Below are 26,272 nucleotides of genomic sequence, written 5' to 3'. Positions count from 1 at the left end.
CTGTGAGAATCCTTGTTGCTGTAATGAGAAGCTTCTCCTTCAGGGACGATTAGAGGATCCAAACAAACAGAGAGGGACGACCTGCTGTGCTGCCCTGGCTTCCAGAACACCCCCACCCCATCTCCCCACCATTTAGCTTATCGTTGCTCCATCTTCTCACCAACTGGCTGAGCGTTTATCGGCTAATCGCCGCTGGAGCGTTGATCCGAGTGTCTTTCTGCCGGCAGCGCATTTTCCCTTTTAACAGGACCCAAAGAGACGATCCGTCACCCTGAGAGCATCCTGGGAGATGTTCGGAAATGAGAATATGTTGCAGAGCTACAAGTGAACATCCTCCAGGTTAAAACCCAGGTGCAGCCATCTGGAAAGCAACTTAATGAACCTGGAGCTGCACCAAAAACAACTTCAGTCGTGAGGTTTTGCTCTTGCGGCAGAGATGCATGCACGCCCGGCCATCAAACTGGCATGATAAAGGCCCGACAGAAGGAAAAAGTTGGATGTGTTTAGGAGTTTTTGTGATGAGGGCCTAATGAACGGCGGCTCCACATTTTGTCACGCTGGGATTTTACGGGACAGACCGACACAAAGCGCAGCATAATTGTGTACTGAAATGAGGACGGTAAATGTTTTTTTAACCAGTCTACAAATGAAACCTGACAGATGGGGTGTGCTTTTGTAATTCGCCCACCTGAGTGGCGCCAGCTGCACAACTTTGTAGTATTTCTGTACCACAAAACAGCCTCAGTCAGACTGAGTGGAGTGTTTTTCCAAGTCGTGACACAGATGGATTACGATCTAAACTTTGACTAGGCCATGCTAACATGAATCTGCTTTGATCTAAAAACCATCCCATAATGTCTCTGGCTGGATGTTCAGGGTGGTTGTCCTGCAGCGAGGTGAACCTCCACCCCAGTCTCAGGTCTCCTGCAGCCTCTAAAAGCTTTTCCTCCAGGATTGTCCTGGATTTAGCTCCATCCATCCTCCCTTCAGCTCCATCCAGCTTCCCTGTCCCACAGCATGATGCTGCCACCCATAAAGATGCCATGGTGATGGTGTGTTCATGGTGATTTTGACTGTTATGTCCAATTCTAGCACCTTCCTCCTAATGTTAGCTGTGTCTCCAAGGTTTGTTCCAAACGGAAAGCATGACTGCTGGCCTTCTTCATTGTACTTTTTACTTCATGGTCAGATCTGTGGAGTTCAGTAGTAAAGGTTGTTCCCCCACCCGAGCTGTTGATCTCTGCAGCTCCTCCAGAGTAACCATGGTCCACTTGGCTGCTTCGTTGATTAAAGCTCTCCTGTCAGTCCAGGTGGACGCCCATGTCCTGGTAGGTCTGCAGGTGGTCCATCCTCTCTCCAGGTCCAGATGATGGACTGATCAGAGCTCTGGGATGTAGCTGTAGAACCCGACTCTGCTTTAAACTGGACCAGACTCAGACTCAGATATTTAATAATTTAACAATTCAACCTCATCGTCTGTGTTTTAAAACATCATCCAGCAGCTGTGTATTAATCCGCCGCTGAAAGTAGTCCCCAGCCAAATTAGATTTTATCTTGGTTTATGTCATTAAAGCAGATGCTCTAATTATGTTTTGCCCGTTTGTGGTGTCACTGCTTTTATTGGTTAGTTTTATTTTTTTTAAAGCATAAATAAAGGTTCCTACAAAACCAGAAGCCCCGAAGGTTCATTAAAATGCAGTTTTAATAAATATCCTCTTTTCCTCTGTTGATTTATTCTTCTGGATTTAATTAATTCCCATAAAATCCCATAATGACAGAAAATGTCACATTAACATTCAGAAATCTAAATAAAGGTCACCTTAATGTCCTGAAAGGACCATAAACTGCGGATGAGATCAGCGTTTTAAATTAAAAAATGCTGCTTTGATGTTGTGTTTTCGTCGGACTCCTGTTCACTTAATGGGAGCCTAACGAGACTTTTACATGATGAAAAACTGTTGTTAATGAAACGGCGTTAAACCGTGTTCACGTTGGTTCCTGATGAGGAATTAAAAGGCAATTATCACCCTAAATAACTTTCATTAAACGGAAACAGCTCCACGGACCTCCAAGTGCTTTTAAATTACTATGATTAACATGAATGTTTATGTTCTGCTTTACGAATCGCTTTAGAGGTTGGACGTCATCATAACCTCATAACTGAGCCCATCAGAGCCTTTTGTGGTACCGGAGATAAATGAACAAAGCAGAATTAAACTACAAACGTTGCGTGTTTTGATTTCCAGATGTTGCAGCAGCGTTTTCCCTCCATTTAAAACAGCAGCAGCAATACAAAGACAACACAACTCGCCTCTTTCCACATTTCTCGCGTATTCTAATTAGCTGCCCTGGTCTCTCGAGACTGCCTTTTTAAACGGCTGTCCTTCAGGAATGTGTCCAAGTGTCGGGTTAAATACTCTCCACTGGGATTCTGGGAAAAATACTTCAAGGTTTCCAAGTCTCCAGATTTAATGGAGGCATGAGTAATGTGACAAATAAATCTCCTTCGCAGACCCCATCCCTGAAAGCAAAGCATTTAAAACAAAGCTTCCTTTGTCTTAAAATGTGTGTTTGGTTACCTGTTGCTGACCCGGCATCACCTGGAAAACATGACGTCCTCTCAATGATGAATCTGACTCACTTTAAGGAGGAAGTAAGAAATACAAATATAGAAAACCTCTCTAATTTAATCACAGCAGCACAGAGAGACTCTCCTACAGGATTTCTGCAGGATACAACTGTAAGGCAGATTTCATTAATAATTTGGGATGAGTCAGGATGCAAACAACTGGAGTTCAGTCTATTTCTAACAGTCGCTGTGAACAGGAAATATGTTGTTAAATTTCCAGTGTGTAGGATTTACGTACACACTGGTGCACCGTCTAGTGGTGCGTTACATGAATTACAAACAGCCTCCCCGTTTAGCGTGTAATAACTACTACAGAAGCCTTGGTGTGTCAAAAATGTGACAATGTCAACATGTCTTCCATGTATTTGGTACCAAGCTAGTGCTAATAGCTAATAGCTAAATAAACAGGAGTAAAGAAACTTGCTGCTGCGCTACAGACGCCATGAACCGGCTGAAACACCACGACGTCCCTCTGCGTACACGCATACTCCCTGAGAGGGAGACGAAGATGAATAAACTTCACTGTTATATTAAATTAACTTACATGTCCCACAAAAAGCCTCCAATCCCTCGTCCGTTTTAAGTCTGCCCTCCCTCATGAATTATCTCTACTTGGTAATGATAGCTACGCCAATATAGACTCTGGTTATTATTTTTTCTTTTATTTGCTACTTTCTTCCCTCTTGCTGGACAAAGAGTATGGATGATCTATTTCAACAGAAAACGGCAAATAGAATGATCTACGGTCGTCTTTGCTTGTTTTGTATGCCTCCTCCACTGACCGTGCCTCTTCATTTAAACACAGATAGAGAAAACGCATAACAAGTTTGTCCCTTTTTAGCTACTGTAATCAGAAATGGTGACGCAACACGGCGCCTCCCAGTGGCTGCACCGCCAAGCATGTCTTTATGTAATGCTTGTAATGAGAACGCTTTGATCTGAGGTTACTGGAGTATACCCAAGTATGCATTTATAAAAGCAAGACTTGAGTGTTGCTGATTAAAAGCCAGTTTAGTTACACGCTGTCCCTTCAGACCTTTTGATTGCTGGAAACTTCATGTCGATTTGCGAAAACCTAATATTTATATTTTAAAAGATGGAGATTTGCAGTTGTTGAAAGGATGGTTCTGTCCCCTGTCGGAGAACGTCAGAGAACAATCAGAACCCTGAAGACCAAGGAACCCAGGTCTACATAAACTTTTAGAGATACGGAAAACTAATGCCTTCATATTGCTCAGAAATTGGCATTGGATAAAGCCATAAGGAGACATGTAGGAGATGCACCAAACGTGGATGAACTTCCTCTACAACCAAACATCTTGCTTAAACACTGCACAAGGAGTTCACCCACAGTGAAACATGGTGGTGGCAGCATATTGCTGTGGGGATGCTATGTTTTCCAGCATGGACAGTGCAACCAGAGCTACAGGTGGAATTTAGAGTTTAGATCAGGGGCGTCAAACGCCAGTCGTTTAGGGGCCGGTGTCCCGCAACTTCTTCTTTGTCCCAAGTCCAACGCATCTGAATCATGTGGCTGAAGTTCTACAGAGTCCTGCTAATGACCTGCTTATGTGATCCAGGTGTGCTGAAGCAGAATAACGTTGAATAGCTGCAGGGCACTGGCCCTGGAGGACCGCAGTTAGACAGCTGTGGTTTAGAGCCTAGTGTTAAAATGGCCTAGTCAAAGTCCAGACCTGAATCCGATTGAGAACATGTGGCGAGACTTAAAAACTGATGTTCACAGATGCCGTCCTTCCAATCTGAGCTTAGGGTCTTTCAGTAGATGTAAGAAGCTGGTGGAGACGAACCCAAAGTAACGACCAGGAGCCTCGTTACGAATCCACACCAAATATTTCTGTTAGGGGTCATTTTTAAACCATTTCTGTCCACTTGAGTTCTGCATTTGTTTGTTTTGTTCTAAGTTTCTGTGATTTTTTTCAGCAGGAAATCCACAAACACTGCAGGTTCTAACCTGAAACCTAAACTTGCAGTGATCAACTTTAGTAAACTGAGGAACCAGAATGTATTGAAGAAGTGAAGAGAAAGCTTGATGAAGTAAATGTCCGGTTGGTCAGAACCAGATCCAGAACCAGAAGATGTGTTCTGTCTCTCCTCCCTCTGAAGTCAACACAGATGTTTTTCCTCGATTTGTGTTCCTGTCACCGGCTGAGCCTGTGATCCTCGCTCCGTCTCCCCACCCGTCCCGGCCCGTCAGGCCGCTGTCGTGTCCTGAGCCTACGGTGTGATTGGACGTATACGTGGCGCAGCGGTTACGGGTCAGTGGCAGCCGTCTGAGGCCCGTTGATCTCAGAGTCAAGGACCAGAACAGGCCGAGGCGCTGTCTGCGTCGGTACGAGTTGTTAAACCATCCATCAAATTACTGTTGCAACCGAGCGTCCATCAGCCCATCCATCATCCAAGGGCAACAGACGGAGCGGCGAACGCCGCGAGGGATGTCACGGATGAGTGGCGAGATAACAAGGAGAGAGGAGAGCAGAAAGAAAGGAGGCCTCGCTGCTTCTCTGTACACAAATATGGAATAAATCGGCGTTTGATCGGAGGGGAAAACGTCTCGGTGAATCCTTCTCTCCCCTCCTGATTGACTGCTTGACTGACTGGCTAATTTTCTGCTTTCCTGCTGAAAATTGAATGATGCTTCAGACTTGTCAGAGCTTTTTAAAATCAAACCCCAAGCGAGGGTTCTCATGGCGGCTCCGGAGTGAATCTTGACTTTAACTGTGATGTTGGTGCCATAAATTATTAAGAGCAGATTCTGAATCCCTGCCTGAGCCCGGGGAGCAGCTGAAACCTTCATTCAAGGCGGTGAAAGCCCAAAGCTCTTGTTTTCTGCCCGCTCTCCAGTTTCTGGCTGCTGGAACAGGAATGGTTCACAAACTGAACGCAGTTTGCAAAGACGCCGTATCGATTCGGTGAAGTTCAAGGTGCAATTTTAGAGTTTTCTCAGCTTCGTCCGTGACTCTGCGGTGCCACAGAAACTGTTTGATATTCAGGAGGGAATGCTTTTATTTCTCCGCTGTTGAGGGGAAGTTATTATTGTGCAGGTAGTTTTAAAAAAAAATCAGAACCGAGACTTATGAAAGGAAATAAGAGCTTTCGTTGACATTTTTTCATCTTGTTTGCACATTATCTTAGAAGTTAAATTTCTTGTTTCTGATCCTTCCTGCTTTCTGTTGTGGTAGAAAGTGGATCCCTACTTCCTCCACAGCATTCAGCCGGAAAATACCTGAATTAGGTGGTCATGATCAGAGCGAGCATCTCTGTGGAAGTAGGAGCGTTGGTGGCCTGCTGCTCTGGAGCGTACAGACGCGTTTTAACACCAGGATGGAACAGATGCCTGGTAGCAGCTGTGGAGCACAGTGGTGGAGGAAGCATGCTTTGGGCTTGTTATAGAGCTTTAGAGCCTCGTATTCTGACCCGTTTGACTTGATCCAGCAGCTTAAGGTTGAGCCAAAGTGGGTCTTCAGCAGGACAATTATCCAAAGACAGCAGCTAATCGATGGCGAAATGACTGGAAAAGGACAGGCGCAGTGGCCTAGTCAAAGTCTGGACTTCCCTGATTAGGGAGCCGTGCAGCAATAAATGTTTGCAAAACTGAATTAACTAAATTCACCCACAACGGTGCCAGAGCCTGAAAACGTTGGACAGAACCGCTTCTGAGGTTCTGCAGGCTTTTAATGGCTGGGTGGAATCTGCTGTGTGTTTTTCTACGCTCAGGTGATTTCAGCACCTGGTAGAGGCTGGATCATTTCCATTATTTTCTGATATGAATTCTGCTGGTGAAGATTCTCAGTCATCCAGGTCATAGTTTTTTTTGGAATTACTAAGGGGTGGACCTGTTTCTGTTGAATTTGCATGTTATCTAAGCCATTACAAGGCCTTTGTTTGCCAATTGTATAAAGCTTGTTACTCCACTTTACTCCAGACTTTTTGAATTGAGAAAGCTTCCTGGAGAGGAAGCGAAACGTCTTAAACTACGGAAAACAAGTCCAGTTGTTCTGTTTTTTACCTTTTTTTGGAATGATATGAATTCTGCTTTCTACTCAAATTTTTTTTTATTTTTTTTACCTTGGCTGTAAATCCCTTCTGGCCTGGAAGCACCTTAGATCAAGCTGCAGGTCTTTGGAGAATGTAACTCAGTCGTTGGCGTTATTCTTTCACAAAAGAAGGTTTCTGAAACAATAATAATCTATTTTCTTTCTGGGACGATCGCAGTGAATATGACAGTTGTTAACCACCCATTTACCCTCGGGGGGCTGGGATGAATGTTTCCGGGTGTCCAGAGGACCGTCGGTCACAGAGCTGAGAGATGTGACCGACAACCCGTCCATCACTCTCACCTGGAGGCAATTTAAAGTTTCTCCTCCAGCAAACCGGCGCGTTTTCACGTCTCTGGGGGGAAATAACCGGAGAACACAGAGAACCTCCGAGCCGGCTGAGTCTGTGGAGCGCTTCCTGCTGGGCCGCCGTGCCGTAGCCTCAGTCCCAGCATATTTTAGCCTGGAGAGAACCGTGAATATACTGTAACTTTGAAGTCCCCCCCCCCCAAGCACCGCCTGGGCCCGCTGAAATATGCGCCGCATCCGGGCCTCTCACCAGGGAGAACATGACCGCCGGCGTTTAAGGAATCCTCAGGAGGCCGCATTCAATTCAGCAGCTCCCTGGCAGCCGGCCCAAAGAAGCAGCGCTTTCAATAACCCCCCCATCCTCACACTCTGAGCCAATATTCAGTCTGCTAGCTGCAGCGCAGCGAGATGAGTTCTGCCGGGAGGAGGAGGACGGGGCGACACGGAGACAGGAGCTGAATTTTTATTGGTAAATCAACCCAGCTGGGAGAGGCAGAGCGGAGAGGAGGAGCCGGCCCGGGATTCTGGATCAGTTGCAACCCTCAGGTTCATGATTATTCTGGACCGCTTTTATTTATTTTTAATAAAATATGAAATATTCTGCAAATATGTGATTGAGTAAAATGCAGTACAAAGCAGCGTTTTGGTGCCATGTTCTTAATTGTCATGTTCAATGTAATGTTACAGCCACAAACCTCGGTGAATTTCTTTTGGGATGGATCAACACAAAGTAGAGGAAAATTAAGTGGAAGGAAATATCTAATGTATGCATAACAGCAACATCCATCATCCTGGAAATTTGGTGTATGCAGCCTCTAAATAAGAAACAATGTAATTGTCATTGTTCACCTGTTTTTAATTGAATGTAACAAAACATCTACAGATGATCTCATCGAGAAAAGAGTTCTCATACAACATAGACCTGTTGGCACAAAATTAAAACGCTAAACAATAAAAAACGCAGCTATTCTCTGAAGAACGTCATGGAAGAGTGACAAGAAAGATGTTGAAAATAAAGCCATAAGGAGACATGTAGGAGATGCACCAAACATGTGGATGAACTTCCTCTACAACCGAACATCTTGCTTCAACGCTGCACAAGGAATACGCCCACAGTAGAACATGGATGTGGCAGCATCATGCTGTGGGGATGCGCCTCTTCTTCTTCAGGAACAAGGAAGCTGGTCAAAGTAGATGAGAAGCTGGATGGAGCTAAATATTGGAAAACCCTGGAGGAAAACCTGTTGGAGGCTGAAGACTTGGGTGGAAGCTCCTCTTCCAGCAGGACGACCATCCATAACATACAGCCAGAGAAATGGCTGATCATAATCATGTGTTAGAATGGCCTAGTCAAAGATCCAGGTCTAAATCCAGCTGAGCCAGACTTGTTCACAGATGCTCTCCATTCGATCTGACGGAATCTGAGCTGTATTGAAAAGGATGGGCATCAGTCCGGTAGAGAAGTGCCCCAAATACCTGCAGCTGGTTCTGAAAAGTGTCGACTCAGGTGGGCTAATTACAAAAGCACAACCCGTCTCTCAGGTTTCATTTGTGAACTTGTTAAAACATTTTCCGTCCTCGTTCCGGTTCACGGTTATGCTCGACTTTGTGTCGGTCTGTTCTGTACAATCCCAGCGTGACAAAATGTGGAAAATGCCGTTCATCTGGTTCTCAACGCAAACTCTATAACATAACCAACTTTTTCCTGCTGGGCCGGTTTAATGTGTTTTTATGCATCTCTGCCTCGAGAGCAAAACCTCACGATTAAAGTTGTTTTAGGCTCAGCTCCAGGTTCTGTGGTTTAGATCAAAGCATGATCATGTGTTAGAACGGTCTAGTCAAAGGCCAGATGGAATTACAATTGTAGCCTGGAAGTAGTTCAGCAAAGTCCAGGATTTTTCTGATGCAAAGTATCCTAAAAAATGGCTTAATTACATGATGTGACTTTCCTAATAGCTTAAAGGTACGTAGAGTCAGTGATTTTTTTTTTACCAAGTCCTCTTTACCTGCTGTTCCTCTTCTAAGGGGGATCGCATGAAAAAAATCTCCCAAATCCACTCTGGTCTTATTTCTTTCTACTGAGACCTTCCTCTTATTCTCATAAACTTGTGCGCAGTTTGCTTCTTGTGACTCTCAGCCATGTTCAAAGTCTACAGTGAGGGCAGCGGAGCTACAATGGACGGCTAACACCAAAGCTAAACACTAAGCTAACGGCTAAGCTAACGGCTAAGCTAACCGGAAACATAAACACTAGAAGTGCTCATGCGCAGCCAGCAAGCTGAAAATAACAAGGAACGTGACTGGTGTTACGGAACAACATCAGAATGATTGTCATGTGGAACAGCCAATAGAAATGGTGATACCCCCAAAACGTGACAGACAGAGGGGGGTGAGCACAGAACTAGAACTCTGACCAATCCCTGCCATTTGGACCAAACAGCAGGGATTGGTCAGAGTTTTTACAGGTCAGCAGCTCCCACAGAGATGGATTTTTTTAACCTCCTTTTTCTGAATACATACTGTAACGAGTTCAGACAGGATGGAAAGACGATTTTACCCATTATAACAGGAAGTGTTTCTGAACAGGAAACTCTAGCTTTAAATAGAACTTTGTCAAACTTATTTGTTGTTTCTGCTCTGGCGTAAGACTTGACTTCCTTATTTCATCAGTGGCGGCTGGCCCATAGGGGGCGCTGCCCTCCCTAGATGTGGAGGGGAAAAGTCAAAATATATATAGATTTTAAAAGTATTATTAATGTCAGTTTTTACTTAATAGTACGTGGCTACATGTAATAAGAATTATTAAAACACTTCTACTAATTGACTCTATCATTTAACAGTGCATTTCCACCAACAGAACGTATCATTTCTCTTATCTACACTTGTGGGGCTGTCACACTGAGCTATAATATACACTGGAGTGCTAATCACCGTCTGTTTGAACGAGTCGCTTTGAAGCCACCAGCCGCCATATTGGTACTCCCTATTTCCCCCCAGTAACTAGGGAATATGTGCGCTACAGCATCGAATAACGATGATTTTCTCAAGTTCAGGGGGGACTTAAGACTTTTAAAATGTAAAAATGCCATATAGTTTTATGTTATGTTCTAAAAATATCAAGTACTGAGAAAGTCATGTGCTGAAATATTTAGCATTTTATTCATTTAAATATATATGTTTAACATTTAGAAATATATATAAATAACAATATACAAAAACATATATTTACATATGTGTATACATATATATACATATATACATATACACATACTTATATATACATATATATATATATTTAATATGAATAACATGTAAAGTATTTCAGCACATAATTTCCTAGTAGTTGATAGTGTTAGTACATCCACTGACTGTAGAATTACCTGTGAAACGTTTTCACACAGCCAGAAAACTGCTTGTTGTTGCAACCAAATCCTATGGGATTCTGTGAGAGTAGGGAGGAGCAAGATGGCGGCCAGTGACTTCAGTTTTTCGGCAAAATCAGCACTCCAGTGTATAATATAGCTCAGTGGGCTGTCACTCAGGGAGCCCTACAAGTGTAGCGAAATAACCAATCGTATACTGTTGCTAGGGAAGATTTATAAATATTTGGCCAATCAGCTTCGTCTAAATTATTGGCTTTGGGGCTACTGGAGTCTTTGCCCTTGCTACACAGTGATAGGTGCACTTCACGCGTGACGTCACGAGCTACATCCGCGCTACATCCAGGTCACGGTGGTCGGCAAAAACAGTACTGTATTCGCTTATCAGCGTGACAAAACGGGTGAATACAACTTCATTTTGCACTAGTCATTGTTCTACTTAAATAATTATATAAATAAAAATTAGAATATATATATATTTAAGTCAAGACATAAACATTCGTTTCGTAATAATATACGTACATCTACAATGTATGCAAACGCTCTGGCGTGAGTCTGTTAAAAGGATTAATAAGACAAAAACACCAAAATAATCTTTTGTGAACAATGTTTTTTTTTATTAATTAAATGCTTATTGTGGAATCGTAGTCATTTTCCCACTTTTAATTTAAATGCATGTACTGGGTTAGGCAGGGAAATCTATTGGCCAGCCTCACCAAGATTTTTTTTCACCAGCTGCCACTGTGTTTCATCATTATCAAATTATTAATCACCTGTTTTAAACCACAACCCATTAACCCCTGTGGACTATTGTCTTGAATTTGCCTCAAACCACCTACAGTCTCCACCCAGACGCCGCCTATATCCCACGAATACAAGTTTATACATATTGCGCGCATACACTGGAAGCAATTTGCTGCCATCTGGCCATATAAGCTACGCTCAGTTTCACTAATTGCATATAAACGTGTATGCTATGTATGGGGTATATTTGATTGTCTAATCTCTATTTAAATTAGAATCAGACTGACAGCAAAACATTTGGATTGTAATATAGCTGTTTATTCAGTTAACTGTGCTTTCAATATCCTTTCACTCAGGCTTGTTGCTGCTCCTCAGTCAGCTAAACAAATGTCAGCAGCAAATTTCTCACTGAAGGAGTCAGTCTTAGAAACAGTGAACCTATGTTTGAAGTAAAGGCAAAACTAAATGTAATTAATTATGTGAGCTGGTATGTATGATCAGGACATGTTTAAGATTCTTGCCATCTCAAATAACTTTACCGAAGACAAGACGAGGAATAAAAACCCATTCTTCATTCGTTACATCAAGTTCTGTGACCCTTAAAAGCACCTCCTCACACATAGGCACTAGGAAAGTGGTCATAAAAGTGCTGAATCGATATTTCTGGGCATCATAAATCCAGTAAAATGGCTTTTTTTTGTGTCAGGGTTTGATCCATCTCCTCCACTCGTTTTCAGAAAGTCTAGACCGGCCTTTTAATTTAATTTCTGTTTTTATCTGCTCCCATCCGTGTGTGCAGGGTGCGGACCGGAAGCTGTCTGGCTCGTCTGCAGACGGATGCTAATAAATATGCCGAAACACGCCTTTGGTGCGTGAGAGAGTGAATAATCGGACTCTTGGAGAGCGGCATGGCTGCTCTGAATGGTCTATTTGCAGCGATACACAAGAGGCTCATCGGGACGGAGATGCAGGCTCTAAACTGAACTGATTTAATGAAATAAAAAAAAAAACAATCATGTTTGAAAGATGATTAAGTTTTGCCCGTGAGACACCTTGCAGCCGTCGGGTTTGCTCTGATCTCTGTATACCAAACGTTGATCCTTCATTTCTAGTGGCTCTTTGTTCTGCTGCCCACCTCAGTGAACAAGCTGATTCTATGATTTGGGCAAAAATGGTGTCTCAGTTAAAGGATCTTTCTCAGACTTACCTCGGTTTCTCAATACAGAAGGAACGGCTGTGAGCTTCCAGGCTGTTGCCGTATTCTGTTCCTATGAAAGCATCTGAAGTACCAACCAGCAGGACAACCACCCTAAACATACGGCCAGAACAAAACATTTCAGGTGTTTGAGTGGCCTAGTCAAAGTCCACACCTGGACCCAACATAGAAGGCCGATGAACTGAAAGCTGACTGAGCAGGGGCTTTTTTTGCATGGGAGTAGGTAAAGAAGTTCAGCAGATGTGGGAGGCTGGTGGAGACGCTTCCCAGAGAGGTGGCGCTGCACAGGTTCATGGGGGCTGGAGATAAATGCATGCCGCACTTTTCAGATTTGATTTGTGAAACCGGAAATTAAAGCCAAGGTCTTAATTTCCATGCGCTGACAATTTCCCAGACCCCAGAAGAGCAACAAAGAGTTTATTCAGATGTGCTCGCCTGACCTGGAAGACTTTTAGTTTAGAGATTCTTTATAATTTTGTTTTAAATCCGCTTGGTTTGGATTTTCCTTTCCTCTGAGGAGAATAAATCTGGCTCCAACAGAAACAAAACCATTGTCCTTTTCCAAAAGGAAAACTAACATTGGAGGTTCGTGGCTAAACTGTTCAGGAAAACATTTCTCTATCGACATCGATCCGGTTCCTCTTATAATCCCGATCCACTTCTATACTTTAAAGAAAACAATCCACACTGGACACAGAAATAAAAGGGTTGGGGAAATGAAACGGGAATAATGATTCTTTCTGTCTGTCACCCAGAGGCTTTTCAGAAACCGGGTCAACGGTCGGACCGCTTTACAGCCGAGCCTCACGTGACCCGACAGTATTGGTTATCCATCGAATCCCTGAGCAGATCAGCTGGTCGGTGTTTGTGTTTTTAAAGCTTGACGCCAAAGATCGGGGCAGGCCGCTTTCAGCTGATTTGATCCCAGTCGCTTTACAAACTTGCCGCTGCTTTCCTGTGTCTGTGATGCGATTTCCCGTCTTCCTGCTGCTGTAAATCCAGTTTTCTTCCTGCTGCAGTTTGTCATTTTGTTTCCCGGCCTCCTTCCCCCCCAAACGTCCCTGAAACGCTCCCGTCTGTCCCTCCAGCCGACCCGTACTCCAGCTCTTTCTGCCGCCACCACGCTCAGCCAAGTTTAATTTCCTCTCCGCGTAGATTCAGAAAACAACGGCTGTGCTTCGTTCTCCGTGGAAACGAGGACGCACTAATTCCAATTTCCTCACCGTGTATCTGCTTTTAGATCCGTCTCCGTTAAAACGAGCCTGACTCCACTCCTGTCTCCGTGTCTTTGTCCTCAGATCCGCCTGTACGCCCGGCCGGACGCCATTGCGAGCGGCGCGGGGGACTACGCTCTCCACATCACCAAGAGGCTGCTGGGATTTTATGAGGACTACTTCAAAGTGCAGTACTCCCTGCCAAAGCTAGGTAAGGCCGCTGACGTTCCCCCCTCCCCCCCCTCTCCCCCCCTCCCCCCCCCCGGGGGAGGGGCTGTTTGGCTTGTGTTGTGTGTCCAGGTTCTGTTCATCTCGTTTCGTTGCTCTCTGTCTGCCTGACGATGACGCAACGGCAGAAAGAAACTCTCTGCTCCTCTGAAGTTTTGCTCCCGTTCCTGTCTGGGTGGCGTCTTTTAGACAATGTCAGAAACTCCGGGTTCGGTTCATGGTCCAGATATCAGAGGTCTGTGTGTTCTGATCCGGTCTGGGAGGGGAACCTTTGCCTTCTGGTCCAGCTCAGTTTGGCTTAAAACGTACAAGTTAAGCAATTGTTGCTTTCTTCAGATTCAGAAGGTGAGACTAGGGCTACTACGTTGTTAAACCGTTTAGGAACGCACCAGTGATGGTGGGAGGTCTTTGCTAGCTTGTCATGGGTTACTTCACCACATCTGAAGGTAAATAAAGTTACATCTGTGGATGATTTACAACGCAGCGCCTCAAACGCATTGCTTGGAGGTCCCTCGTTGCTGATTGTCCTCATCCACAGTGAAAGAAGTCACATGATCTGAGAGGCCAATCAGTGAGGAAGAAGCCATCACTCCAAAAGCAACGTTGAAGCTTAAAAAGCCACTCAGGGACCTTTACTCTTTGGGACACGTCCTGTGGTTTGATGAAGCTAAAATAAAAGCGTTTGTCCGGAATGACCATCGGTACATTAAGGAAAATAGAGCCAGCTGTGATGTACGAAGGTGGCAGCATTGTGTTTTCTGGGCCCTCATGAGATTTAGCTTGATGAAAATTATCCCTACTTCACTTAGACTTAGACAACTTTGTCATTTTGCATGCACAGAGTGCGACCAGAACTAAATTTTGTTGCATACAGCTGGTAAATTACAGTATAAAGTGCAACAGTGATTAAAAGTAAACAATTGCAATGTAAACAATGCAGGAGAAAGAGAAAGTGTGTGATCACAGTGTACAGGTGAGTAGTTTAAAACCATTTCTATGTGCAGAATGATTGTGCAAGAGTGCATTTAGAAACTAAGAAACTAAGTTCGTCAGCATCACGGGTTGAACACAGAAATTTGTGATTAGAGCAAACATGCTGCCGCATCCTCTCATGTCCGGCTCATAATTTACAAGTCAGACGTTTTTTTAATAATCAGGAGAATTAAACTCTCCTGCTGGCTTTTTCTTAAAGGGACCTTAGCATGAAAGTTTTTCACAGCTGTTTAAGACCACGGGGATCCACTTAAGGTCGAATGATACTTGTAGCAGTTCTGGTGTGGCTTTAATGAAGCATTTAAGGATTTGTTTTGAAAACTAAGGATCAGTGAAGCTTTCAGACCTTCAAATGTTGTGTTGTGTAATTTTAAAAGCTTGATTGTATATTTGGATACTGAAGGAGCTGCAATAGAGGAAAGACCCCAGTGTTCATAAATGGTGACGCTGCTCAGTTTTATTAAGGGTTTCTGATCTGTTTCACTGTCATTTTATAATTTTTTTAAATGTTCTTCAGAAAGTGGTTAAATTTGAGTTGTGTGTTTAGTGGTTTGCATTTTTTCACGGTGAAGCTGAATTTAAATCATGACGTTTCTTAACAGACTTGCCCTTTTTTAAAGCTTGTTGAATGTTGCCGTCCTGCCTGGACATTATCTATGCATGCAGACAGTGTTTATGATTCCATTATCGGCATAAATTTAACATGCTGTAGATGAGCCGTTTAACGGCAGGTCGTTTCACTAATCCCATTACCTGTAGGTCATAACCAGCAAAATTAAACGAAATAAATCAGTCAATCTGTGTGGAATAATTCTGTTCATAAATTTCACTTTGAGAATTGATTTGGAGAAGTCAATGTACTTTTTAAACGTATCCCTTTTTATTGAGGAGAACCTGTAATTTACTGTAATAAAAACAGAGTTAATGCATGGTGTCGACAGCTTCCTGTAACCCAGAGGCAGTTTGTGATCATTTAAATCATTTAATCTGGACGGTCCTGATTAAAGTCCTCTCTGAAGTGCACCACTTTTTTTTATAAAAAACTACTTTTGTCAAATCTTTACGATATTTACATTCATCAGTCATGTACTTTTGTTTATAAGATTTGTTTGGCAAATCTCCACATAGCTTCACTAATGTTTATGTTAAAAAATGTGAAATTAATTCCTATAGAACCAGACAAGAATTGTCGTCTTGCTCTATGTAAAAAATCTCGAGTTTAATTTTCGTTTAGATATCATGGATCAATATCATCATCATCAATATCAAACAGCAAAAAATATATATATCAAATGTTGAAATGAACTACATTTAGGATGGTAACACACAAATAGCTAATTTGTTAAGGAAACACAGTATTTTGTTTAGCACTAAAACTAAATTGAACTTAAAATTTTTGATAATCATGAACTATGATTATTATAAGTGGTTTAATTTGTGATGTTGTGGTCGAATGGGACATATAACATGATATTTGGGTAACTGTGATATTTGTTTTAAATGTGAATAGGTCAGGTTTTGCTTCTCAACGTGAGCTGTAAAAGAAAAAATTGATTAAAGGGTGTGCGGCTCTTTACACAAGCCTTTAAAGGTTTCAGCCACACACTTTGACATTGTTTTTTTTTTTATAACGTTACCTTTTGTTTTTTTATTATGTGGAATAAAAAAATAAATAAAATAATGATGTCATTGTGTTCCCTCCAGTGCACAGGACCAAATGGTCACATGGTTCATATTTGGGTTGCTCTGATTTCACATTCAGAGGCGTGACTATCATACACAGGAACACAAATTTGGTTTAATTTAATTAAATTTTATTTACATAGCGCCAATTCATAAAACATGTCATCCAAGGCACTTTCCAAAGTCAAATTCAATCAGATTATAGAGATTGTTCCAAAAAATGTCTTCTCTAAGGAAACCCAGCAGGTTGCATCAAGTCTCTCCAAGCAGCATTCACTCCTCCTGAAAGAGCGTAGAGCCACAGTGGACAGTCGTCTGCATTGTTGATGGCTTTGCAGCAATCCCTCATACTGAGCATGCATGAAGCGACAGTGGAGAGGAAAAATCCCCTTTAACAGGGAGGAGAACCTCCAGCAGAACCAGAACCAGGCTCAGTGTGAACGCTCATCTGCCTCCACCCACTGGGGCTTAGAGAAGACAGAGCAGAGACACAGAAAGCTCAGAAGCTCACATTGACCCAGGAGTACTTTCTATGTTAGATGGTAATAGTGGATGATCTGTCTCCCCTGGATGATGTCACAATCGATGTTTACTTTTCTACGGTTAGGGTTGTACCTATGAGATGCTGACAGTATAAGTTTTAGTACCTCTACAACAGTTTTAATGTAGCTACTGAAATATTCAAACCAAAACATGATCTGCTTTTTTTCATACTGAAAGGAAGCAGAACTATAACACTGATTATTATAGTGATAATAGTATTATCAACAGCATATTGAGTTTCATTACGAGTATTTAAACCACTGATTGTTTTTCATATAGTTTTTTCTTCTTTTTGTTATGTGCCCAAGTGTAATCACTTTCATTTTTTAGCGCAGTTTGTTCTATATGTACTTTAAAGCTGTAAATTAAGGTTCTGGATGCAACATTATAAAGTCCGTCCAGGTTAAGTGGGCCGTGGCCCCGGCTGGCCACCCCGTGGCTCCGCTCCTGCTGTTGTTAAAACTTAACTGGGCTGAAGGTTTTTTCTTTTCTCATTTCTGTGTTGCTTGTGGTCGTCCATTTCATCAGAATTATCTCTTAAAGCCTGCGGTGTTAGGACTCCTGAGGTACCAGTCACATTAAACATTTAAACTCCAAAAGAAAAACATTCAGTTCAGTGTCGGCTTTGTTCAAACGAGGCCTTCAGTGAAGTGGAAGTTAAGAAAATAGAGGCCATGAATTTTAATAGATATAAAAGGGCTGCACAGGATATAAATCTACAATGAGAGTTAAGAGTCTTTTCAGCCCGATATTTTGCTCGCAGTGATGCACTTTTTATGTTTCAGAGCAACTGTCTATGATAATCAGAGGAAACAGGGGTCATTCTTTCAAAAGCACGGTTGATAATATTAGTTGGTGACTAGCACTAGAAGAGATATGTTCATCTACGTCCTTGCACATAAATAAGAAATAATTTATTTCATTAATAATAACCAGTAAATGGGAATTCTTTCTCTCAAATTTTAAGCAACAACAAGCTTCTGCATATGTCTCAGATTTATTTGATTAAATAACTTGTTAATAAGGACCATGTTTAGAATTAATTGACACTGAGGTCTATTTCTTAAATATTTAATTAAGTAATAAGATACTTAAACAAGATAAAACAAATATAGTAAAACTTATTTTCCAGACAATTTTTGCAGGGAAAATAACTTGGCTAAGCTGAAACCTATTAAGCTCTAGGAGCAATTATATCATAAAATTACATGCCTGATATAAACCAATTACAGCTCCGTAGTAACAGAATATATACACAACCCTTTGTTACCTGTTTAACAGTGAGAAATAAACGAATATTATTCCAGTGGAACCATTATGGCAACAGTTACTATGCCTAATTAATTGATGATTAAACAAAAAAAGTTTTTTTGAGCTTGATCAAATGTTCTACTAAATAAACTTTACAAAATACCATGAAAACTTACGATAAGCATCATTTATAGAACCACATCTTCACTATCCTTGCAGTAAATTTGGACTGAATCAGTTGAAGCATATTTTTTCCAGCAAGGTTTTTAGTGGGCAGCGTGCCAGGCAGAGCTGCAATTTTAGTACAATTCAGCCAAATGTGTTTTTTTTTTTTCAGCTCATAAAAGGAAATCTGGTAAAAAATGTAGCGTTGTGCACTGCTTCATATCAATAATGCACAAAGCAATTTGTAAAGCTAAATCATGAGCTCAATTATGCACAAAAATGACGTCACTGAATGTGATGTTATAAAGACGAGCTTTACAAAACTCAAAAGGTTGGTCTCTCTAGTTTCACATGATACCAGACACGGGCGGTTTGAGCCAGTAGATGTGATTTTTGTGTGGGGTCTTTTAAATCTCCTCATCAATGGTAAATATCTGTAAAACAATAAGGTTTTGTACAAAAAAGGATTTGGAAACATTAAACCCTCATCTTGCTAGCTAACTAGAATAAATAAACACCCATCTGTCACAGGGTTTAGAGGCGGAGCTTAAACACTTCAAGATTTTATCTTTTATAAAAGCTTTATGGCTCTCAGGAGTTTAAAAGGGATTCACTAGAATCCTGCAAAGTTGTTCTTATTAATTTGAAGAGGTGAGTCTGGCATTAAAAGGGAAAAAATAAGGATCCATTGGTGTCCAACATTAGAACAGCAGAGATAGAAAAGTAGAAGAGTACTTTCTCTGTGGTCTGCATTCGGGCTTTTGGCTCCGCCATGTAACCGACTCTGACTTTCATCTGTGTGGTTCCCACAGTCCAGGATTTTATTGCTGGAAATGCCACTCAGACTGCAAGGCTGTTGGTTCTGGTTTGGTTTGTTGTGTGTTGAGATGATTTGTGATTTAGATCACTCTGGAACAAAAGAGGACACAAAAAAGAAACACTGCACCAACGTTGCTGAGTGATGCTGAGCACACTGGAAGTCTCAGGATAAGCAAAAAAAATAATAAATTACACAAAAATTTGAAGAACAACCAGGCTAGACAAAAGTCAATCAGCCTTGTTTTTCACGCTTGTTGTTGACTCTGTAAAACAATTTAAATTGCGGGTAAAACAGAGTTGGGCGGGAGTCTCCAAAGGGCCAATCAGCCAATCAGAAGTTTGCTTTAGGAAATGTAGAGCTGTTGTGTGACACAACCAATAAGAGAAATAGATTTCAATCTTTTTTTTACTGCATTCTTTTGATGAGTGAAGTAGAGAATGTGCCATAATATTGCTGTAGAAAAGTAAGCTCATAGCTTCCATTGAAGGCTTCAGACTTTCAAGCATTCTGTTAGATAAAACATGTTTAGATCTAAAGGTTTAACACATTAATGACTAATAATTAATGATTTGAATGCTAATTTAAAAAAATAGCTCTATTTCAAATTACTTTGAAACTTATTCAGAGGAATTCAGATGCCACGTCTTCTTCTGGTGATATTTTGGGTCATAAACGCGCTGATATGTTGAAGACTAAGAATGATAAATTCTGTACAGGAAGACTTTTTAGCGGTTATGTTAGCTAGATGCCATGTTGTCAACAGCTGGTAGCTCTGCTGCCAAGAAGGTCCAGGGTGTGAATCCTGGCATGGGGTCTTTCTGCGTGGAGTTTGCATCTTCTTCCTGTGCATGCCTTGGTGTTAAAGGGTACTCAGCTTCCCCCCATGATTGTTAGGTTAATGGGTCTCCCTTAATTGCCCATTGGTTGTTTGTCCTGTGTGTTTCTGGACTGGCGACCTGTCCAGTTTGGACCCCGCCTCTCGCCCAATGACCGCTGGACATCAGCACCAGCTTCCTCCCTGTAAGAATGGATGAACTGATGGTTCTGTTGTCTCTTTCTCTGTCAGCTGCTGGTAAAGACCTTCATTTTTAGTTGTCTGCTGCATTGCTGCGTAGAAATCTGACGGATGCAGCTTGCTGTTGTGCGTTTGTGTTGTGAAACTTGCAGCATTTCTATATTGACTTTACAGCGGCGTGAAGCAACCCCCTCTTCCTGTCCGAGGTAATAAATCACATCAGAGCAGTCAAAGTCCATCTCTTCAAATTTCCTGTCCTTGCTTTGTTTTTCTGGGATTGTTTGTGTTTTACACTCCTGTCCTGCCAGAGCCAATTAGCCACGTTAAAGTGGAGCGTTTCCCTTTTTCATCTGCACACTCAGACACGCTAACGTGATCACTGTGCTCCCATATTGGATCAGTCAGACACTTTTTCCCTGTCCGCATCCATTCGTCACATTAGGAATTCTCTTTCAGTCCGACTTCCTGTTTGTTCCTGCGAGCCCGGAATAGGTCTGACATTTCATTTTCTCCTCTTGACCTTTCCTCTGATATTAACCGCATTAACAGGTTGAACCAAGCTGAGATGATGTGCTGCAGATCAGGTCACAGAAAGGTCGAAACCTTTTCATCTGTGACCCGCCAACTCGTCAGGAAAGCAGAGATTTTCTCTAGCTCACTGAGCTTAGATGGTAATCGCATGAAAGCGTATTGAAGTCTAAGATACAGTATTTAAAACTCAGAGGTAACAGCAGTAAATACTAACATTTTAGGTTCCTACAACAGCCCTTGAAGTAGAGGTGGAACATTTAAACAAATTTACAGACTACACCTCTTCCCCTCTGCTGTGGCCCAGCATTTAGCCACCACATAAATGCCATTGGCTGATTTCGCACAGGGACAGTTGATGCTTAAAAGCACATTAGACATTCTTGGAAAAATATATTTCGAGAACCTTTTAAAAAGAATCCTGCCACAGTGGCGAAAAATTTACTACAGCAAAGATAACGGCAGCTTTCAGACTGATGTCATACTTTCTGCTCCAGTTCTGACCAGCATTGTCCCTCTGATATATCGGCGCTCCCATTTCTCCAAACTACTGTCCCCAAAGTACTAAAGACAGCAGCAGTGAATGGAAGCAGGTAGGTTTTTACATTTCTGTACATGACAGGTCCACATTTTGTTCATGATGGTGTAACTGCTCCGTTGTAATGTAGTTGTAAAAGCGCTTACCATCTTTTAGACGACGTTAGCATGTTAAACCATAAGTCCATCAAATGTTGGGTTTCTCCTAACGTGTGCGTTGTACGGTGGCTGGGAAGGACAAACCAACAATACAAAATCTGAAACCCTTTTACAAAGCTTGAGACAAACTCATATTTCAGAAAACAATTTAACAATGCACAAATCACTTTCAAAAGGTTCAAAACAAATGTAATCTTAGAAAACAGATTTACAACTCCCGAAACAAATTTACAAATGAGAAAATCAACTGAATATGGATGGACTGTGTCATCTTGGGAGCTACCTGGAAGTGATAGGAGGACCGTCACTCACGTTTGCCCCAAAATGTGCATAAACACCACTTGACTGCTGTCCATCTTGGGTCACCATGAAAGCTACCGCTATCACTTCCGGGTTAGCCTTGGGGTTGGCACAGTCCCTCCCTTTCCCGCTGATTTTGTTGTTTGTAAATTTGTTTTGCATGTTCAACATTTGTCTTCTGAAATGTACATTTATCTTTTAAAATTATATTTGCTACGGAACTTTTAAAAGTTTTTCATGCGTTTTTAAACTGTTTTCTGAAATGTGAATTTGTCTGAAGCTTTGTAAAAAGGTTTCAGATTTCGTATTGTTGGTTTGTACTTCCCGGCCCTAAAGGTCACTTCATGCTTGTAAAGCAAATAAAGTAAATACAGGAAATGAAAGTACAGCTTTGCAAAGATAAAACATAAAATAACTTATTTAGCTTTGAAACATTATGCTCACAAACAACACCCCCTGCTACCTCTATTGTCTAGTTGTTTACGCTCTGCTCGAGCATTCAGCCGTGAACAAAACTGTGTTGGTTCGCTTTAGGTTGATTGAGGAAGAAGATTGTAATTGGTTTATAATTCTGGGAGGTCTTATTGTACAAAAATCCATCCATACGATGACTTATCATCTTTCTATAATAGCATGGCTCCAAACAGTCTTTTTCTGTCCATTTTTTCATTTACCCACTTTAGATCTAGTAGAAAGGTCATATGTCAAATTAATACTGAACGTAATTTAATACTGAACATAATTACATTTTTCTGGCTGCAAAACATGGTATTTGGCCTTTTGCTATTACATGTAAACCTTTAATTATAAGTTACTTTGCAGTTTTAATAAATGTATGGGAGTTGTCAATGTAAGGAGTTGTCTTTCTTCACCATTATTCCCTTATCTTTAAAAGTAAACTTAAATTACAAAGAAGATTTAAGAGCTGAACAATTTATTTTCTTCAGTTTTGTCCGAGATAAAAAAGTATTTTTTTAAACAGATCCAACTTTTCTTGATATAAAGCGTATTAGGATTTCTAGGACTTTATTATATCCTCCACAAACTATAAATTATTGGTGTCAGATTGTTTGTGACTGAAATGATCTTTCTTTTAGGGCCCCCTTTGTTGGCTCAGGATGTTTAGTAAAAAAAAAAAAAAAGAAGAAAGTATGCACATTATGTGACTTGCTGTAGAAAATTCATTCTTGGACCGACAATTGGATGCCATAGTTTAAATGTTTTAGTATTATTAGGTTCGCAATTTGTTTAGATGAGTGAAATAAACCTAACTACCCAATCTGGAATGCAAACTCAGAGAAAAGGCATTTAAAGCAGCTTCTACCACTGTCATGAAACCTGGGCAGGTTAGCCATGGATAACCCAAATGGAGACAATTAGTAGATTTCCCAGCAGGCATTTGAACCTAAACAAGTTGGAAACAGGCAAGTATAAGTATTTGATTTCAATTTATTTACTTTAAAAGGAACAGTACAACTAAAACATTGTTTCTGATGGGCAATTGATAGAGTACGTAGAGTTTTTAGCAGAATGCGGATTTACAGCTACCGTCCCTGGTTAGGCTTCTGATCTAGGGGAACAAATTAAAAATGTTAAATTGCTGGTGCAAATTCAAAGTAACAAATTTAAGACTCGTATAAAAGTACCATAAAATTACAAATCAAATTGCAAATGAAGGCTTCTGCATCTGTGCCTTTTGTTTAGTTCCTCCAGGTGGTAACTACTAAAAGAAATTAATTTCTCGCTGAATCACCTGCACTGCAAAAACAGAACTTAAAGTGAATAAAATGTTCCTAAAGTAGTGTATTTGTCCTTGATTTGAGCAGGTAAATATGATGATTTGCCAATGGAATAAGACTGTTGCACTTAAAATAGGAACAATTCATCTCCATCACCTTATTTCAAGTGCAGGATGTCTAATTATCTTATTTTAGGGGTAAAAAATACTCATTCCATTGGCAAATAATCTTATTTACCTGCTCAAATCAAGGACAAATACACTAATTTAAGAACATTTTACTTACTTTTAGATCCGTTTTTTCAGTGTGTTGTTCTTTTCTTTGCCTACTCATTTAATTACTTGATGTGAAATATTGTCTAGTCGTTGTACATCTATAACTATAACGCCTTGATCCTGGAAGATGTTGCTTCTGGGTTCATTGTTAAGAAGCTCCAGGCTGCCTGCGTTTAAAAGGACGACCGTAAGGAAACGACCCGTTTAAGCTGAGACCTGCTGGGCTGCAGAAAGGTCGAAGTCTAATTGTTCTGAGCAGAAGTAGTGGAGCTGCCAGAGGGTGACTGTTGCTGTGCCAAACGGCGGTCCAATAATCCACCGATGTTCTTCAGAAACTCAGTTAAATGTTCCGCCTAAAAGAAAACAAAGTGTTCACCAAGGCGGCTCTTTCATCTGACTTTCTGTTCTAAATGCAGTCAGATATTGTTTAACCCAACCGCGTGTGAGAGCATCGAGCGAGTTCAGTCTTGCGCTGTGAATTCGATTTGTGTTCATCCAGTCCATCTTCCCGTTCTTTTTTTTTTTTTTCCTCCCTGGCTTTCCTGCGTGTGGTTGTACTGATGTTCACATCAGTTTTTAGCCCAGCTTGCCTCTGAACCCCCGCCCATCTGTGTGTGCGGTCCCACAGCCTCAGGGCTCCATCTGTTGTCATGCAGGGCATCGAGCTCCCAGGAGAACGCCAGCCAGAAATGATAAGCTGAGCTGCAAATTTAAAGGGACAGAGGGAGGGGGGGGGGGGCTGCTCTGCACACACACGTAAAGATTAGAAAGTGTTACAGGAGGAGTGGAGCCAACAGAAAGGTGTCCATCTGCCCGGCCTGAACTTTATTTATTCTGTAAAGTTCCTTTAAGCTTAGCTCACAGCATGTCTTTCTGCAGCTAATGGATCAAAATCTGAGATGAAAAAGGCATTTTGTTTTTTTTAAAAGAAGAAAAATCAGGAAGGAGCTTAGAGGAAAATTTATAAATGATCCTGACAGCAATTGAATTGGGATGGAAATGGCTGAGTGCTTGTGCAACGATTATTGGACATTTTGGTCAAAAAAGATTCTTGAATAAATTATGCGCCTGAATAAAATATGTCACAGATCAAAACTCAAGTGGAAAAAAATATACAATATATATTAATGTTTGGTTTTAACCACAGAACCTCTGCCAACAACATGGCGCAGGTGTAGAAAGGAGAAAGTTACCTTCTTTGTCAGCTGATGAGAACGGATGAAAACAATCAATGATGCATCCTCTGAGCACGGTGGCGGTAGTTTGATGGTATGGGCTAAGTTTGCTCTCTGTAATAAATTATATCTGGGAGTTGGTCAGAAAACATGACCACACATCTGTCTTTTAAGCAAATTAAGCCCTAAATAAAGTTTGGAGGTGAAACTGTTGACATGGATAAAAAATAAATGTTCTGCTCTGACGCTAGCAGCTTCTATGAGAGAATCCATCCCTGTTCTCCAGTTTCTTCTGGCAGGAGGCAACGCTTGAGCCACGTGTTTATTCTCATAGAGAGCAAAGGATATCGTTAAACATGTATAATAATCTCATCTAATTTCTTTAAGTATGTAAATGTTTTAATCTGCACCATGTGGCAGTCACAGGGGACATCGGTCTATCCGTCCATCCATTGTGTTCAGACCAGGATATGTTCGCTCTCTGGACACAATGTTAGGCTAAAGAAAATAGAGAACGGGTGGATCTATTTAGCACTGATAGAAAGACAACAGTAGCCCAAATAACTCATTACGACTGAGATGAAGACTACCAGAACACACAACAGGTCAAACCTCCTGCTGGTCCTGCAGTTGGAGACCGTGGCAGGTGCCAATGCTGTCCACTAAGGACAGGAAGCTGAGGACACTGAGTACAAAAGTTTCTTGCAAACCCTTAAAGTGTTCCTGCTGTGACGGCCACAAGCGGAAACACGTTGGTCAGCAAATAAAGAAGTTTGCCAGTACTACAAGCATATCTGGAGACTAAAATCTAGACCAGGTAACACCAGGTCCAGTGGATGTGAATCTGCTGCAACACCAATATGGTCAGGTCAGAATTTAGTGTGAAAATCAAAACAAGCACTGCAAAAAGAGAACTAAAAATAAGTAAATTCTCTTGAAATTAATGTATTTGCCCTTGATTTGAGCTGGTAAATGAGATGATTTGCCAATGGAATGAGTATTTCTACCCCTAAAATAAGATAATTATATATTCTGCACTTGAAATAAGATGATTGAGATGAATTGTTCCTACTTTAAGTGCAAAAATCTTATTCCATTGGCAAATAATCTTATTTACCTGCTCAAATCAAGGAAAAATACACTAATTTTTAAGAAAATTTTTCTTATTTTTAGCTCTATTTTTGCAGTGAGGATCCATTTTGTGTTATCAGTGGTTTGGGCTGGTGGCAGTGGTGTCATGGTGGTAAACGTTTTTTTTCCACCCATTTGGCGTCATCTCAAACCGGCTTCTTGAACATGAGGATGTGTTGTCTA

The 26,272-nt window shown here is 41.3% G+C and overlaps 1 protein-coding gene across 1 annotated transcript in view; it reads left to right on the top strand.

Moving 5' to 3' along the window:
* The window catches only part of LOC105937149 (thyrotropin-releasing hormone-degrading ectoenzyme), a 179,090-nt gene that overhangs the window by 8,492 nt on the left and 144,326 nt on the right, over window positions 1-26,272 (top strand). Inside the window, exon 2 of the mRNA XM_036148813.1 lies at window positions 13,632-13,758. Within this exon, the coding sequence (XP_036004706.1) occupies window positions 13,632-13,758 (127 nt within the window). The remainder of the gene's footprint in view (window positions 1-13,631; window positions 13,759-26,272) is intronic.

This window comes from Fundulus heteroclitus, chromosome 17, assembly GCF_011125445.2.
Source record: "Fundulus heteroclitus isolate FHET01 chromosome 17, MU-UCD_Fhet_4.1, whole genome shotgun sequence".
NCBI lineage: Eukaryota > Metazoa > Chordata > Actinopteri > Cyprinodontiformes > Fundulidae > Fundulus > Fundulus heteroclitus.
This window is presented reverse-complemented; position numbering and strand designations above follow the sequence as displayed.